The 13,187-nt window shown below is 42.9% G+C and overlaps 1 protein-coding gene across 3 annotated transcripts in view; it reads left to right on the forward strand.

The window, feature by feature from the left end:
• LOC144723278 (teneurin-3-like) overlaps positions 1-13,187 on the forward strand; it is a 469,866-nt gene that overhangs the window by 321,952 nt on the left and 134,727 nt on the right. For all 3 annotated transcript variants that reach the window (XM_078601881.1, XM_078601882.1, XM_078601883.1), the window contains one exon: positions 4,766-4,977. In XM_078601881.1, coding sequence (XP_078458007.1) covers positions 4,766-4,977 — 212 coding nt within the window. The remainder of the gene's footprint in view (positions 1-4,765; positions 4,978-13,187) is intronic.

Consider the following 13,187-nt stretch of genomic DNA (forward strand, 5'->3'; position numbering starts at 1 on the left):
TACATTTTTTTTATTGCAGGAGATTCATATTTATATTATCAGGAGATACATATTTAACAGACATTTTTGCAATTTATTTGTGGTTTACATTGATTCACTACACTTAATAAATATCACTGCAAAGTATAAAAGAGCGCTTGATTATTGAAACTATTTAAATACTTTGAAGATTAACAAAACAATTCCCCATTGTATTTAACGATATGTTTACGTGCAAAGCGTCATTATTATTTTACGAATTACAATAACTACGTTTAAATAAAGAATGTGTGTGGCTCTCACATAGACAAAGCAATCGCTGCTTTGTAAAAGAGATTATCTAACTTTTAGAAATATGCGTTGTCATCCTACATAGGCTGCTGCCACATTGTAATGGTTAGCACACAGGACTTGCAATCCAGAAGTAGCCGGTTTGAGCTCGTGGCATGCCAGCTGAACCGATGGTACAATTTTCTTATCAGCATCGGAATCTTTATTTATACTGCAGGAATCCGATGAGTGATAAAGCTCTTTTTCAGAGGTGTCAAGGAGGGGCGGGTCAGAAAGTTAGAACAACAAACAATACAAAAACACGATAGGAGTACAAAATATAGGAAAGGTAAGCAAATCACACAAAAAAATAAACAATTTTTATTTGACCAGGCAAAGCCCACTGAACTATTCGCTTCTTTTTCCGAAGCGACCCGGCCACAAATGATAGCTCAACAAAGTGGCTTATCGTCACGTGCAGATTTATAGCAGCCTAATAATCTAAATAACTGTTCCCACCGCGGTCCACCTAGCAGTATAAATGAGTACCCCATAGCTAGTTTATCAGCAGTTAGTGTATGGTGGGATAAAGTGTGGATTAGCACGGTTGGCTGCATATGGTGTGAAAGAAGTTCAACATACATACATAATGGAGGCACCTTCTGCCAGAGTGGCAAAGAATTTCATGGATTCAACTTAATATTTTATCCTATGTCGGGTTCTCTAGAATAGGTCAGGTATGTTGTGTAATTGGATTTTGTGTTTTTTTTTTATACATGGGAAATCAATGTTTCTCTTATATCCAAGCCAATTTCAAAACATACCAAGTGGAATCTTTTCAAATTGCATCCCATTACACAGTGGCATTCTTTTCTGTCGGCAGTCATCTTGACATATGCAGCTGCTCTCGTTTTTGTCATCCTTGAATCATATCTAATTAAACAGAAGCTTGCATGGTTGACGTTTTCTCAAGGAATCATTGAAACTGCTTTCACAAGAAGCTTCCTGCCAAGTTAATATTACCTAGTAGTAGTAATATTTCCAAATAATTAGAAGTTGCTTATTATCCGCCATTGTTCAGGTTTTTCTTGTGAACTGTCAAAAGAAGCATGGCGCTACAGGGCATGAGCACAGATGCGAGCACGGTCTTCAAGTGCAGCAAGGCATTCTAAGGTTTCCCGCCTTGCTTCCATTGAGACCAAGTGCTCTTCAGTCGAAGCCCAAATCACCAAGGATATTGTTGGGGTACATTTTCCGCACAGCAGCCAGCTGTGGCAAAGAGCGTTGCTCGACAAGAAAGCAGATAGAAAAAAGCAGCCCTCTGTGGACGGCACTCCTGTTGATAACGTTCCCGTAACACAGTGCCAGGAGGAGAGAGGGAGCCTTGTTTCCAGTCGCAAGCAAGCGACGGCCATGCCGCCTACATTAATAAGCAAAGGGCGCCGTCTCATTTCAGAGTTCCAGGAGGGCAACTCGAACTGTAAAATAACACAAAAAAAATCGGTAATGCACATTTCAAAATTATAATATACGTGCATAATGTATGTTGTTGATTAACTGTAAATAACCCAACTAATAATACAGATGCGTTGTAATTTATATGACTACATTAACCCCCCCCCCCGCTCCCCCTCTGGTCTTTGACCTGATTGGGTCACAGTGACGACTAAAACAGGAGGATATCTGCACTATTTTAGCTGTCTCCTGATGAGGCTGGCTGCAATTACCGGTGAAACGTCGTACTCGAATTGTAAATGTTGCGGGTTTGCTCTCAAACACAGAGCCGGTGTGCTGAACCAGTAACGAATTGGCACGTTTGGTTTTACGTGACAAACCCTTTACTTATTGGCTGTGTCGGGTGGTGGCGGGTTTTTTTTTTTCTTCAACGCGTCTATATTTTTACGTGATCTCAACCCAAGAGAACACCCCTCCATTATGGATGACTGAATTGAAATTGTATTGAGTGTGAATGCACGAGAGCAATGGATCGGTGCGCATTACTTGACCGCCGACGCACATTAGCACACAGGCAGCATTTAGTTGGGGGAAGGGGGGGAAATGTGACATCTTTTGAGTGATTGCAGATTACGCTGGTTCTGCGGCCTCTTGTTAATCCAGAACTCTGCCACAGGGTGAATTTGGTTACGTTCCCAAATGGGATCATGGTCTGCGGCTCGAGATTCAGCTCCCATCATAACCCTCGGCGACGCGCATCAGCCGTTCGTTTGAGAGGGAAGTCAAGTAACGAGACCCACGTGCTAATTGAAAATGTTCACAGAATTTATATTGCTCAGCTCCTTCAAGTAAAATGTGTAAATATAGAAAACTTTCTGCCGGTTAAAATTAATAACAGATTCCTAATTAGAAATTGGCCGCAATCTGAGATTACCGTTGTGTTAACATCACAGGAAGAGGACACTTAATTTTCATTTTAGTTGATATGTGAAAAGGTGTGAAGTGGTGGTGCGGTGGTTAGCGCACTGCATGACGAACCCGACGACCTGGATTTAATGCCCGACTAAGGCCAATGATTAGTGGCAAGTTGCATCTGAACTAGTCCTAATCAACGTTTTTGGGTCAGATCGCGTTATTTATAAATGTGTCGTAACCTTCCACCACCCGACACGGCCAATCAGCAAAAAAGTGTCACGTTGACAAAAGACAAATAGTTCACTGCTCTAGCCCACCCAGTGTGTTGAAGCGTGAAAGCCTACGTGTTAAACTGAACTAGTCCTGCCTCCCGAATGCCCCATCACCAACCTGTACTGTCCAGCATAGTGAAGTTGGATCAAACAACCCTCGTGAATGTACAGCAAATGGAGACTTTCATTCGGCAAAGGGCTGTAAAAAAATTTAATTATATTTTAAATCACACCTTGGTAATGAATGTAAATGTACATTCCATAATTATGTTTTTAACACAATCTAGAATGTCCGGTGCTAAAATTTTACGAATGCCTAATCATGTGCAAAAATAAACTCTCCCACCATTTACAAATGTGCAAGTCAAGTAATGATAGCCTTCTTCAATGACTAATGTTGTAAATATATGTTCCTGCAACTTGTAATGAATGCTATTTTAATATTACTGATGAAGTATTTCCATTCAGATGGAGCTGAACCAACCCATGGGAATATTAACGTACAGTGATTCTTTGCATGTATTCTGATCTTTCAATGTTTTGTTGATGTTTCTTGTTTCACCCAATATATATTCAATTGTGCTGTCAGAATGGTGTCATGAGATTAAGAATCCATTTAGAAATCTTGCAGAGTGGTGGGCTCCATGGACTTCTGCGCATGGCAGTAGATATGTCCACAGTACTTCTGAAAAAAAACCTTCAAATGACCTCCATGACCTTTGTATCTTTTCCACAGTTCGGGCCACACTTCTCCATACACTCTGCTATTGAACTGTTTGCCATATGACAAACCAATATTTAAAATTTAACAGAGCTGTAATTTAGCCAAATTAAGTGTAAACATATAATTTAATATCATGGGTTTATTTGTGCAATCATTGAAGATCAGGCTGAAACAATCAACAATTTTCACTTTCGAAACTGGTTTAATGACAGGTGGCTAAAACCCATGTTCAAACCCAGGATCTCAGCTGCACCAATTCAACACTGATCTCTGGGCGACCCGACTACCTACAATATAAAAAAAATTGTGCATGATATCATACTGTTTGGTTCTTTCGGTAAAGTCACGTAGAAGGGAAGTAATAAAATAATAAAAATAAACATAATCAAATAATATAATAATAAAATATAATAATATAATATAATAATATTTTTTATTATGTTTTATTTTTCTTATTTTATTACTTCCCTTCTACGTGACTTTACCGAAAGAACCAAGAAGATGAATCCCTGCAGTCACGAAAGCTTTAAATCGAAAGATATCATCCTGGTGAAATTTCCTAAATCCTTCCCGCCTCTGTCCACCCAGCAATTTATATGAGTATACAATAGTTAGTCTATCGGCAGGCCACGTGTGGTGGGGTAAGGTGTGGGTACTCCCACTTCTTCCAGGACATCTGGCCAGCGTGGTAGAATAGGCCACAACACCCTCTAGGGAAACGCTTCTGAGAGCTCTTTTTGGTGGAGGACCTCCCGACAGCAGTAGCGTTATGTTAACTACCTCGCCTGGTATACAGGAGGTCGTGGGTTTCATCCCGACCCTGATGATGCCTGTATATTTTGAGTTTACATGTTCTCCCTGTGGTTGCGTGGATTTTTCTCCGGGTCCTCCCGATTTTTCCCTCCACATTTAGAAACCTGCGTTTAGAGTATTTGGCTACTATAAATGTCCACATGATCAGCCACTTAATTGAGCTATAATTTGTGATCAGCAGGTTATTTCGGACAAAAGAGATACAGAGCTCAGCGGGCCTTACCTGGTAAAATAAAAATTGTTCATGTTTTCTTTTTTATATAGCAGCGGCATGAGCAAGCAATTGCAGCGCTGTACGTTTACCTAATGCATTAATATCATGTTTTCTTTTTCATAGGCAAGGCTGGAGGCTCCTCAATGGAGGTTTCCCTGGACAGTGGGAGGTTGGACCCGGGGCAGGTGGTTGTTCAGGATGTTCCCCCTGGAGAGTTCTGGAGGTCTCACCTGCACGTCTCCCAGCCACAGTTCTTCAGCTTTAACATTTCAATCGACATGGACGCAGCACTCGGCTTCTATGGACGTAAAGGGCTCCTTCCCACGCACACGCAGGTGAGTTTGCGCACGTACCTGGGCACCGAGGCTCGCTGTTCCGATAACAGAATGAACGCTATTGTCGGCTGTGAATTCATATTGCGAGGAATATGTCTAAAGTTGGTCGTCAGTGTTAAAAGCCAGGTGCGGTGTTTACAGGTTGGCTGCCACATCAAAACGATGATGACTGCTGGACGATGATGATAATTATAAGAAGATAGACCAGAAAGTTGATGGGTTCACTGACGAGTCCAATGGTGGCTGTACAGCTTTTGCTCCACTCTTGACATGGACTCACATATGCATGTGTGGTTATCTAAGTAAATCCGGGTTTTTTTGTTCTTCCCCTGCACCTCCGATTAACACGGTTGGCTACGTACATTGACATGGAGACTCACATTACATCTTTGGTCAGAGGTGTTTTCTACAGTCTCTTCTGCTTGGTTTCTTAGATGCGTTTGGATTCAAAGGTTGCCACATCGGCCTGAATCAAGGCATGCCCTTTACCGTGAACCATTATTGCTTTTCTTTGTTCAAGTTGTCTGTGTCGATGTCGCATTTGTCTTTACATAGCCGCAAGGACAAAGTACGATAACGTGACACTGCAAATTCCGAGAGCAGTGTTCTTTCTCCACCAATGCATCGATGTGCGTAGCGATATCTAGGGAAGTGACACAATGATGCAAGAAGTTTGTGTATTACCGACTGAAAATATATTGCGCCCGTCTGAGGTAGGTGCACAGAAGACTCTTGTGGATTCCTATAGATGTTTACATCAGAACTGTCTGCCCTTTGCCCATGAGAAATGTACAAACCCCTCATAACACTGCTACACTGCACCGCATTTACCTGCGTTTACAGGGATGGCAGGCAAAGAAAGCAGCGGTACCGATCACAGCGATGACCACAGTTAATACCTCCTACCCATGCGCTACTCTTTGAAGGTTGTGTTGATGTTCACAGGTGTATGACAGTAATTGCGAAGTGAGCCATTTCTTAGTGAAGTGATCCTTTAAACCGCCCACTTGTGATGTATGCCACTGCTGCGGCAGTGAATCTGGCAGCTCAGAGACAGCGCGGTGTGGAGAGGGATTGTATAGTTCTCTCCCAGATATGACATTAACAGGATTGGATTACTTTTAGCAAAAGGTTGACGGTCCATTGTTTGTAGAGAATGTATTGCTCGGATGCAGATATTGGATGCAGAATCCTTTTGTGAAGCTGTGTGCTGCGAGACTCAGATATATAAAAATGACCTTAAGATTTGCGGAAGCTATAGCGTGTTTAGATATGCATCCCAAAATCCTTTCGAAACATCATTATAATTGGATGTAAATAAGGCAAGCCAGCAAGCCAGCCAGTAAAGAGAGTATCTTCTTGAACATGGGCATACAATTTGCTTGAGCAAATTAATTTGCTCGAGCAAATTAATGTGACATTTCAAGCAGCTGGGAAAAATAATATCCTTTAGTGCTTATTTTTAAACATGTCTTACAAAGATATGGTGGGGGGATACATCAGCTTGTGTCTGCTAGGTGGATTATTACATTGCAGAATCATAATAAATGGTGACACCTTGGGGAGGCCTTCATTCAGCAGTGGATTGATCATGGCTGATGATAATGATGAGTAAATAAATGTAGATATTGGCAGTGGTGCTATGGCATGGGCACGCATCTCACTCTCAGAATATTTAAAAGTTCAAATCCATTCACGAGTTGATTCAGCTTCTCACGGCTCCAAGGCAGAAAACATTAATACCACTTTGTAGGTAAACAGTGTTTTTTTTTCCAAAGAAATAAAAGACGTTGCCTTCAGCATCGCAATGCGGAATTTCAAACACTGCCCCGGAGCTGTGAACACGATATTGACACCCCCCCCCCCCCTATAAATGATGTATATCGTAAAGTTATCACACGTTGTAATTGTTACCTATATGCAAACTAATGATTGCAAAGCGTATCTTTGGTATGAAGCCCATCATTTGCTACTGCAGCGGTCACCCATTTGCCAAAATTATATTCCTGTGGAATATCAGAGGGCTGTGGGTTTCAATCCCACTTCCATAATGCCTCTAATACAAATAAGACCCCTGGGCACCTGCAACATCAATCAAGCATCTCGAGGGCTTCGCGAACAAAAGGAGAAGGTAGATCTCTGGTGGCGGAACTCTAAAGCCCACGTTGGGTTGACAGTTTGCTGCTGATGGAGCTCCGCTGTGTTTTCAGGTTTGCACCGTTGTTGTTCAGGGATATGCTTGTCCGACGTTTTTCCTCCACGTTCTGGGAGCTTCTTCAGGAACTGGGCTCCCAGCGCGTGCAGCAACGCGTCGGGCATCGTGCCGAACAACGCGCGGTAAAGATCAATCAGAGGCCTATATAGCACAACCCCGAACAGCTACGAAGCAGAAATATTACGGACGACCATGACTCACGTGAATCCCTCCAATGCCACCATTTCGCATCATGCACTTATTTATTAACTTGCATAAAAATTCACGCGGAATTAAGGGAATGGTTTCGTATAAGTGATGAATGCAGACTGGCTTGAATGTGGTGAGGTAGTATTGGCGATTCATGGTACACTAACCGGTGTTTGTATTGGCTGGGTAGTTGCGACGCTTTCCCTGGTCTCTGTACGTACGCTTCATTTGGTGCTCATGATTTCCACTTCTTGTAGAAAATGGAACATTTCTTGAGTGTGTGAACCCACTGACCTTGCAAGGCTCACCCTCCTGTGCTCATGAATATAGCCATCAGACGTGTTGATGCTTGCATTTGCAGACACATTTACAAGGGGGAGTTCATGACGGCTAAGAGCTTGCTGAAGGGGGGAGAATGCACAACTGTCAGTGCCACCAATTCCATTCTATTCCCTCAATCTGTATGCTGAGCAATCGGCCGTGACGCTATACTTAATCCTGGTGAGCTGCATCTTGAATTTGTGAATATATAAGAAAAAATTCGTGCCGGTTTCTGACGCCTTAACGGCGGCTCTCGAACGGCCCCTTCCACCGCCGCGACGCAATCTCCCCAGCACTGCCCCCCCCCCACCCCCCCGCCTGTGAAGCTGCGAAGAAAAATAAATACTTCTGTCAAGCCCTCGAATGACCGCTTCGCATCTGGGCTCTCATAAACCACGGCGGCGTGGCCTAGGGGGGCCTCGGCCAACGCCTCGCAGCCGCGCACGTGCCCTGCCACCCGCCTTCGCTCTCGTTACGCGCAAGAACTGCGAGCGATCTCATGCAACTAAGCTTGCTGATAGACTTAATAAGTGTCCCCGTAGGGTGCAAGGACAGGAAAGCCAACATGTCAGTGCAGATAATAAAAGGACACATAATAAGTTCATAATTAACACATAATTGAATTGTGTGTGTGTGTGTACGTGCGTGCGTGCGTGGTGTGATCCTTTGCGCATGTGTAGAGTGTGTGTGTGTTTTTGGGAAGGATATATGCGTATATGCATTGGCCATTGGGAAAATATGATCCAATCAAACCCTGCCGATGGGCTTTAGGACACTTGATGGTTAGCCTCAGAGAAGCAGCAGTCCAATTAGGGTTTATTACCTTCCTCTTCAAGATTGTGCCCCTCCAAGATAATTAAAGTTAATTAAAGATTATGTTTTTGAAAGTTTTTTTTTCCAATAATAACCTTACGTACACTTGAGATAGCACAAGTCGCTCGCAGCATTTCAAATGTAAAAAGCACAACAATTTTGTAATACTTTTTTTTTATCACAGTTAAATTTACAGTCACGAAAATAACATGCAAATCCCAGCAGGATGATGCCCACGTATTATTTTTTTTTAAGAGAAAAGTTTACTGGCAATGTGACAGGACAGACCTCACCGAAGTTTTTTTTTAAGATTCCGGCTTTATCGTCACATGATGGTGGAAATGGAAACCCCTGCCCGTGTTGACACCTGCCTTAAAAAAAGAAATATAGAGGGCAGGGATTTGCTCATAGATGATTGCAATGTTAATAGCTGGAGCGCCACTGTGTGCACGCTGATGACTGATGGCTACCTGTCAGACGTTAGATGGACTGCAGATAGACGGCACGACAATGTTAATGCAATAAAACAACGTGTCACAAAGTTTGCTAATGATCGCATGGGTATTTTTCAGAACTGCCATACAAATAAATTGTCTGATGCCTACAATTCCCCTGGCAGGTCATTATTGCGTGCATATTTTTTTTTAAAACTTCCCCCTTTCACCGCTTTTTTTTATGCCACTCAGTTTCAACCTTGAGAAGGAATGTTTTTTTAGTGAAGCTTCCCCGTGAATTTCATGCGGCAGGGTTGTGACTCACCGCCCGTTAAAATTAGTTTCAATCAGTTTTGGTCAACCTTGTTCTCATCCATCCAACGGATCATATCCATTTGGATCACGTTTATCTCTCACTTAAGAGTGCCAAACTCTGGGGACAATGTGAAAATATCACAGGGTAGTAATGCACATGTTTCAATTGTTAAGCTGTCTTAATAGTGGTCCACACGATATTAATAAAATTCCTCTCCGAGTACATTTTCCAATGATGCAATACATTTCATAGATATACTTAGCAGTGTAGATTACAAAAAATACTCGCCCAAAAATCCCATGGGTGAAGTGGTTAATTGAGTGGCAAGGTGATTGCACACTCAAGTGCTCAGAAAAAGGCAGTTGAGCAGGTGTATGATGGTAGCAAGAATTGTTGTAAGTGGGTCAGGAATATAAGCGCTGACTTTCTGTTTTATTGAACTGTCGCCTGCTAATGGCTCCTGGAGCAAGCGCTGAGTGACCGACCATTGCACCTTTCCCCCTTCACCCCTTCATTATTTAAAATTACAAAGTAAAGGAGCGAGTTATCTGGATGCAATTTCTCCACGGTATGCATTGATTCACACCAGCATTCTGAGTCAACGCACACGTGTCCCAGAGACGTATTTGTAAAGAAAAAATGCTTTATTACGAGCAGTGATTTATACGCGCGCACAAGCGATAATACAGTAGTTATTTCCTCCAGTATGGGGATATACGGTAATTGGTGAACAAACAACCGAAGCAAAGAATAAACCCATGAACACACGCATCTCATGGGGGCATTGTACAGGCCATCCTTGCGGCAAACCAATGAGATGTTTGGTTGCTAAGTCCTCCGGTCGAACGCTCTGTCACAAAGCATCAGGCGCGCTTCATCAACCGCAATGTTCCCTAATAGGCAGCGGGAGCACCTGGTCACCTTGGATGCTTACAATAAAATAAGCTTCTCTATAAATAAAACAAAATATCGATTATAATGCCGGTATGAATAAAAAATTAAAGGGTTTTTCTGCACGGTGCCCTTTATGGCTCTGTTTTTTTTAATCCACGGTGCCACTCGTGTTCTGCGTCGCACGGATTTCGCTATTAGACTCGAGTCCTCTCGAGACTCGTGTAATCGTAGACTCGCGACGACCGCCGTCGCCTGCCTCGCCTGCGACGGCGACGTTGTGCGTAAGCCGTGCGGTTACAAATTGCCGTGAGGATTGTTTTAGTCGGGGGGTCAAATTGGAGGGGGGAAACGTTAATGTCAGGCACACGGCCTCGTAATTTTTTTTTTTTTGCCAATCACGGTAGCTACACACACTTAGAATGTCTGACCCCCCCCTCCTCCCCAATGTTCCATTTAAGCCAGGCTAGCGTTCGTATTAGCTTCTGATTTTTTTTATTGAAATCGGATGGGGACTGGCATCGTGGAGTAGGGACAACAGTGATTTTAACAATTCATTTGGCTTAAATCTGGGGGAATGTGGATCTTGTTCGAGAGGGTGGTTCCATCTTCTTGGTTCTTTCGGTAAAGTCACGTAGAAGGAAAATAATAAAACAATAAAAATAAAACATAATAAAATAATTCTTACGACGTTTCGGCCACAACGCAAGCAACCGTCTTCAGGTGGAGAACAGGTCTGTCGAGAAGGCAGAGTCTGAGTTGTTAGCCGGATTAATTAGACACAAGCGCCAAGAAGATTCAAGAGCCCCCGTGTGTTAAACATGCGTGGCAGTGGTAGGCACATAGGCCGCCATACACTGCTGCGAATCAAGTCGGTGAGATGAATGAGATGAACAATGTCCAATGGAGTTACGTGTACAATACAAACGCACGTTTTATCCAGTCGTCTATATCCAGGTGCGAAGTGTGAAAAACGAACGCGCACTTTTACAATACGTTAATATTGCAATTTACGACGGCGCATCTTCAACGCGTCTGAAAACGCGACCACATCTCAAGACGCCGCACGCGTGCCCACGACGTGTCCATAGAAATCGTCTGAAGAAGAAGAATGTCTTATCTGAGGACAGAGAGAGAGAGAGGAAAAAATTATCGGTGGGAAAGGAAAGGACAGACATTTCAACGACAGTGTGTGGACTTTATTTTGGAGAGGCTTGCATTGCAGGGGGCTTCCGTTGAGATGGAGGGAGAATCGCATCTAGGAACAAGCAACGCTATTTAGAAAATTTTGTTGGGGGGGTACATGTGATGCGCCTAATTTCGATTGCATTGCTTGGAAATGGTTTGACAGGCAGCAGTTGGTAGCAGAGGTAAGTAAATCAGTATTTTCTCTGATAGTGTTTGTTATATCCTCGTGATTTTCGCTTCAGGCGTCTGAGACCGCCAGGGCTGTGGTGACTTGTAGTTCGACAAGATGTCCGACGTTTTGGGAGCTTCATTGAGAACAAGCTTGCAACATGTAGAGTGAAATGGCAGACATCATACCAAACAACACGTGGCACAAGCCTGAAACACATCGGAGAGCTGTACACACAATTGCGTAAACCTACACGGTAATTTTCATGAACGTAATTGTCCAAACGACTCAAAATAGACCTACCGAGTAAACTATTATTTAATTTCTAGATTGTAACCATGACAGCACAGCTGCCAATTAGGCTTTACAGAAGGACAGCCATTAAAACACGATACAATATTTCTTTTTTGAAGATGTAGAATCTGCAGGGCATTCGGCAGGGTTCAAGATGGGATACAGGACACATTATAGATGAGGCTCTCTTCGATAAATAAAAGGTATTATCATTCATAACCATTCATTGACGCATGCCAAGAATGCCTGAGAGGGTGTTGTGACAGGTTTTATACCATAACTACATTTGTCTGAGTGAGAACATCCAGTTACCCTCTGCATTGCCGAAATGAGGATGCAATATCATTTTGACTGATTGTGTTCATGGAATCACAGCAATAATATATATATATGTATATGTCTTTGTGAAATTTCTCAGGGGAGAGGCTTTGATAGGCAGAGTCTAATAATGTTTCTACCCCATGTGCATTGGAAGCTCTGAAGATTGTCTCTAATTGTATTTACTGCAACCTGGCAACAGCCCACTCTCCTGACAGCATATCTGTTCCGTCGTTGTGTGTCGTACGGTTTGGTGAGAATATTTCAATATATGGATGACAACAGGTTCATGCTAAGTGGGAGTAATTTTGTGAAAAAAACATATTGCGAGGTAAGGATCAAGTAAACCTCACACAACCTCTTCTTGGTTCTTTCGGTAAAGTCACGTAGAAGGGAAATAATAAAATAATAATGATAAAACATAATAAAATAATTATCACGCCGTTTCGGCCACAACGCAAGCAGCCGTCCTCAGATGATGATTAAACGCTGTCTCCCCGACAGACCCGGTCTTCACCTGAGGACGGCTGCTTGCGTTGTGGCCGAAACGTCGTGAGAATTATTTTATTATGTTTTATTTTTATTATTTTATTATTTCCCTTCTACGTGACTTTACCGAAAGAACCAAGAAGATGAATCCCTGCAGTCACGAAAGCTTTACATCGAAACTCACACAACCTGTCCGTATGTATGTTGAACTTCTTTCGCACCGTACGTAGCCAACCGTGCTAATCGGAGGTGCCGGGGTAAGGACAACAAACTAAACGCAACAAAATTCACGCTTTCACAACAAACCTGCTGTGTTTTAATCATGCTTTTAAACTCTTGCACAATTTCCGATTTCAGGTGGTGGCAGGTGGGGGAGAGGAGTATGTCCTTGGCCCTGTGCGGGTCCACAAGTTCCTTCTTACGTGTGACTGTGCACGGGATCTTGCGTGGTGTATGCCTCCGGGCTAACTGGTTCTCTCCCTGTCAATCACTGACGTTTTAACATTCGGCTCATTTAATCTCCCCCAGCATGGAAGGGCACGTTGAGAAATTGCCACATTTTGTGACACCGTG

Source organism: Lampetra planeri, chromosome 17 (genome assembly GCF_965212315.1).
Source record: "Lampetra planeri chromosome 17, kcLamPlan1.2.h2, whole genome shotgun sequence".
NCBI lineage: Eukaryota > Metazoa > Chordata > Hyperoartia > Petromyzontiformes > Petromyzontidae > Lampetra > Lampetra planeri.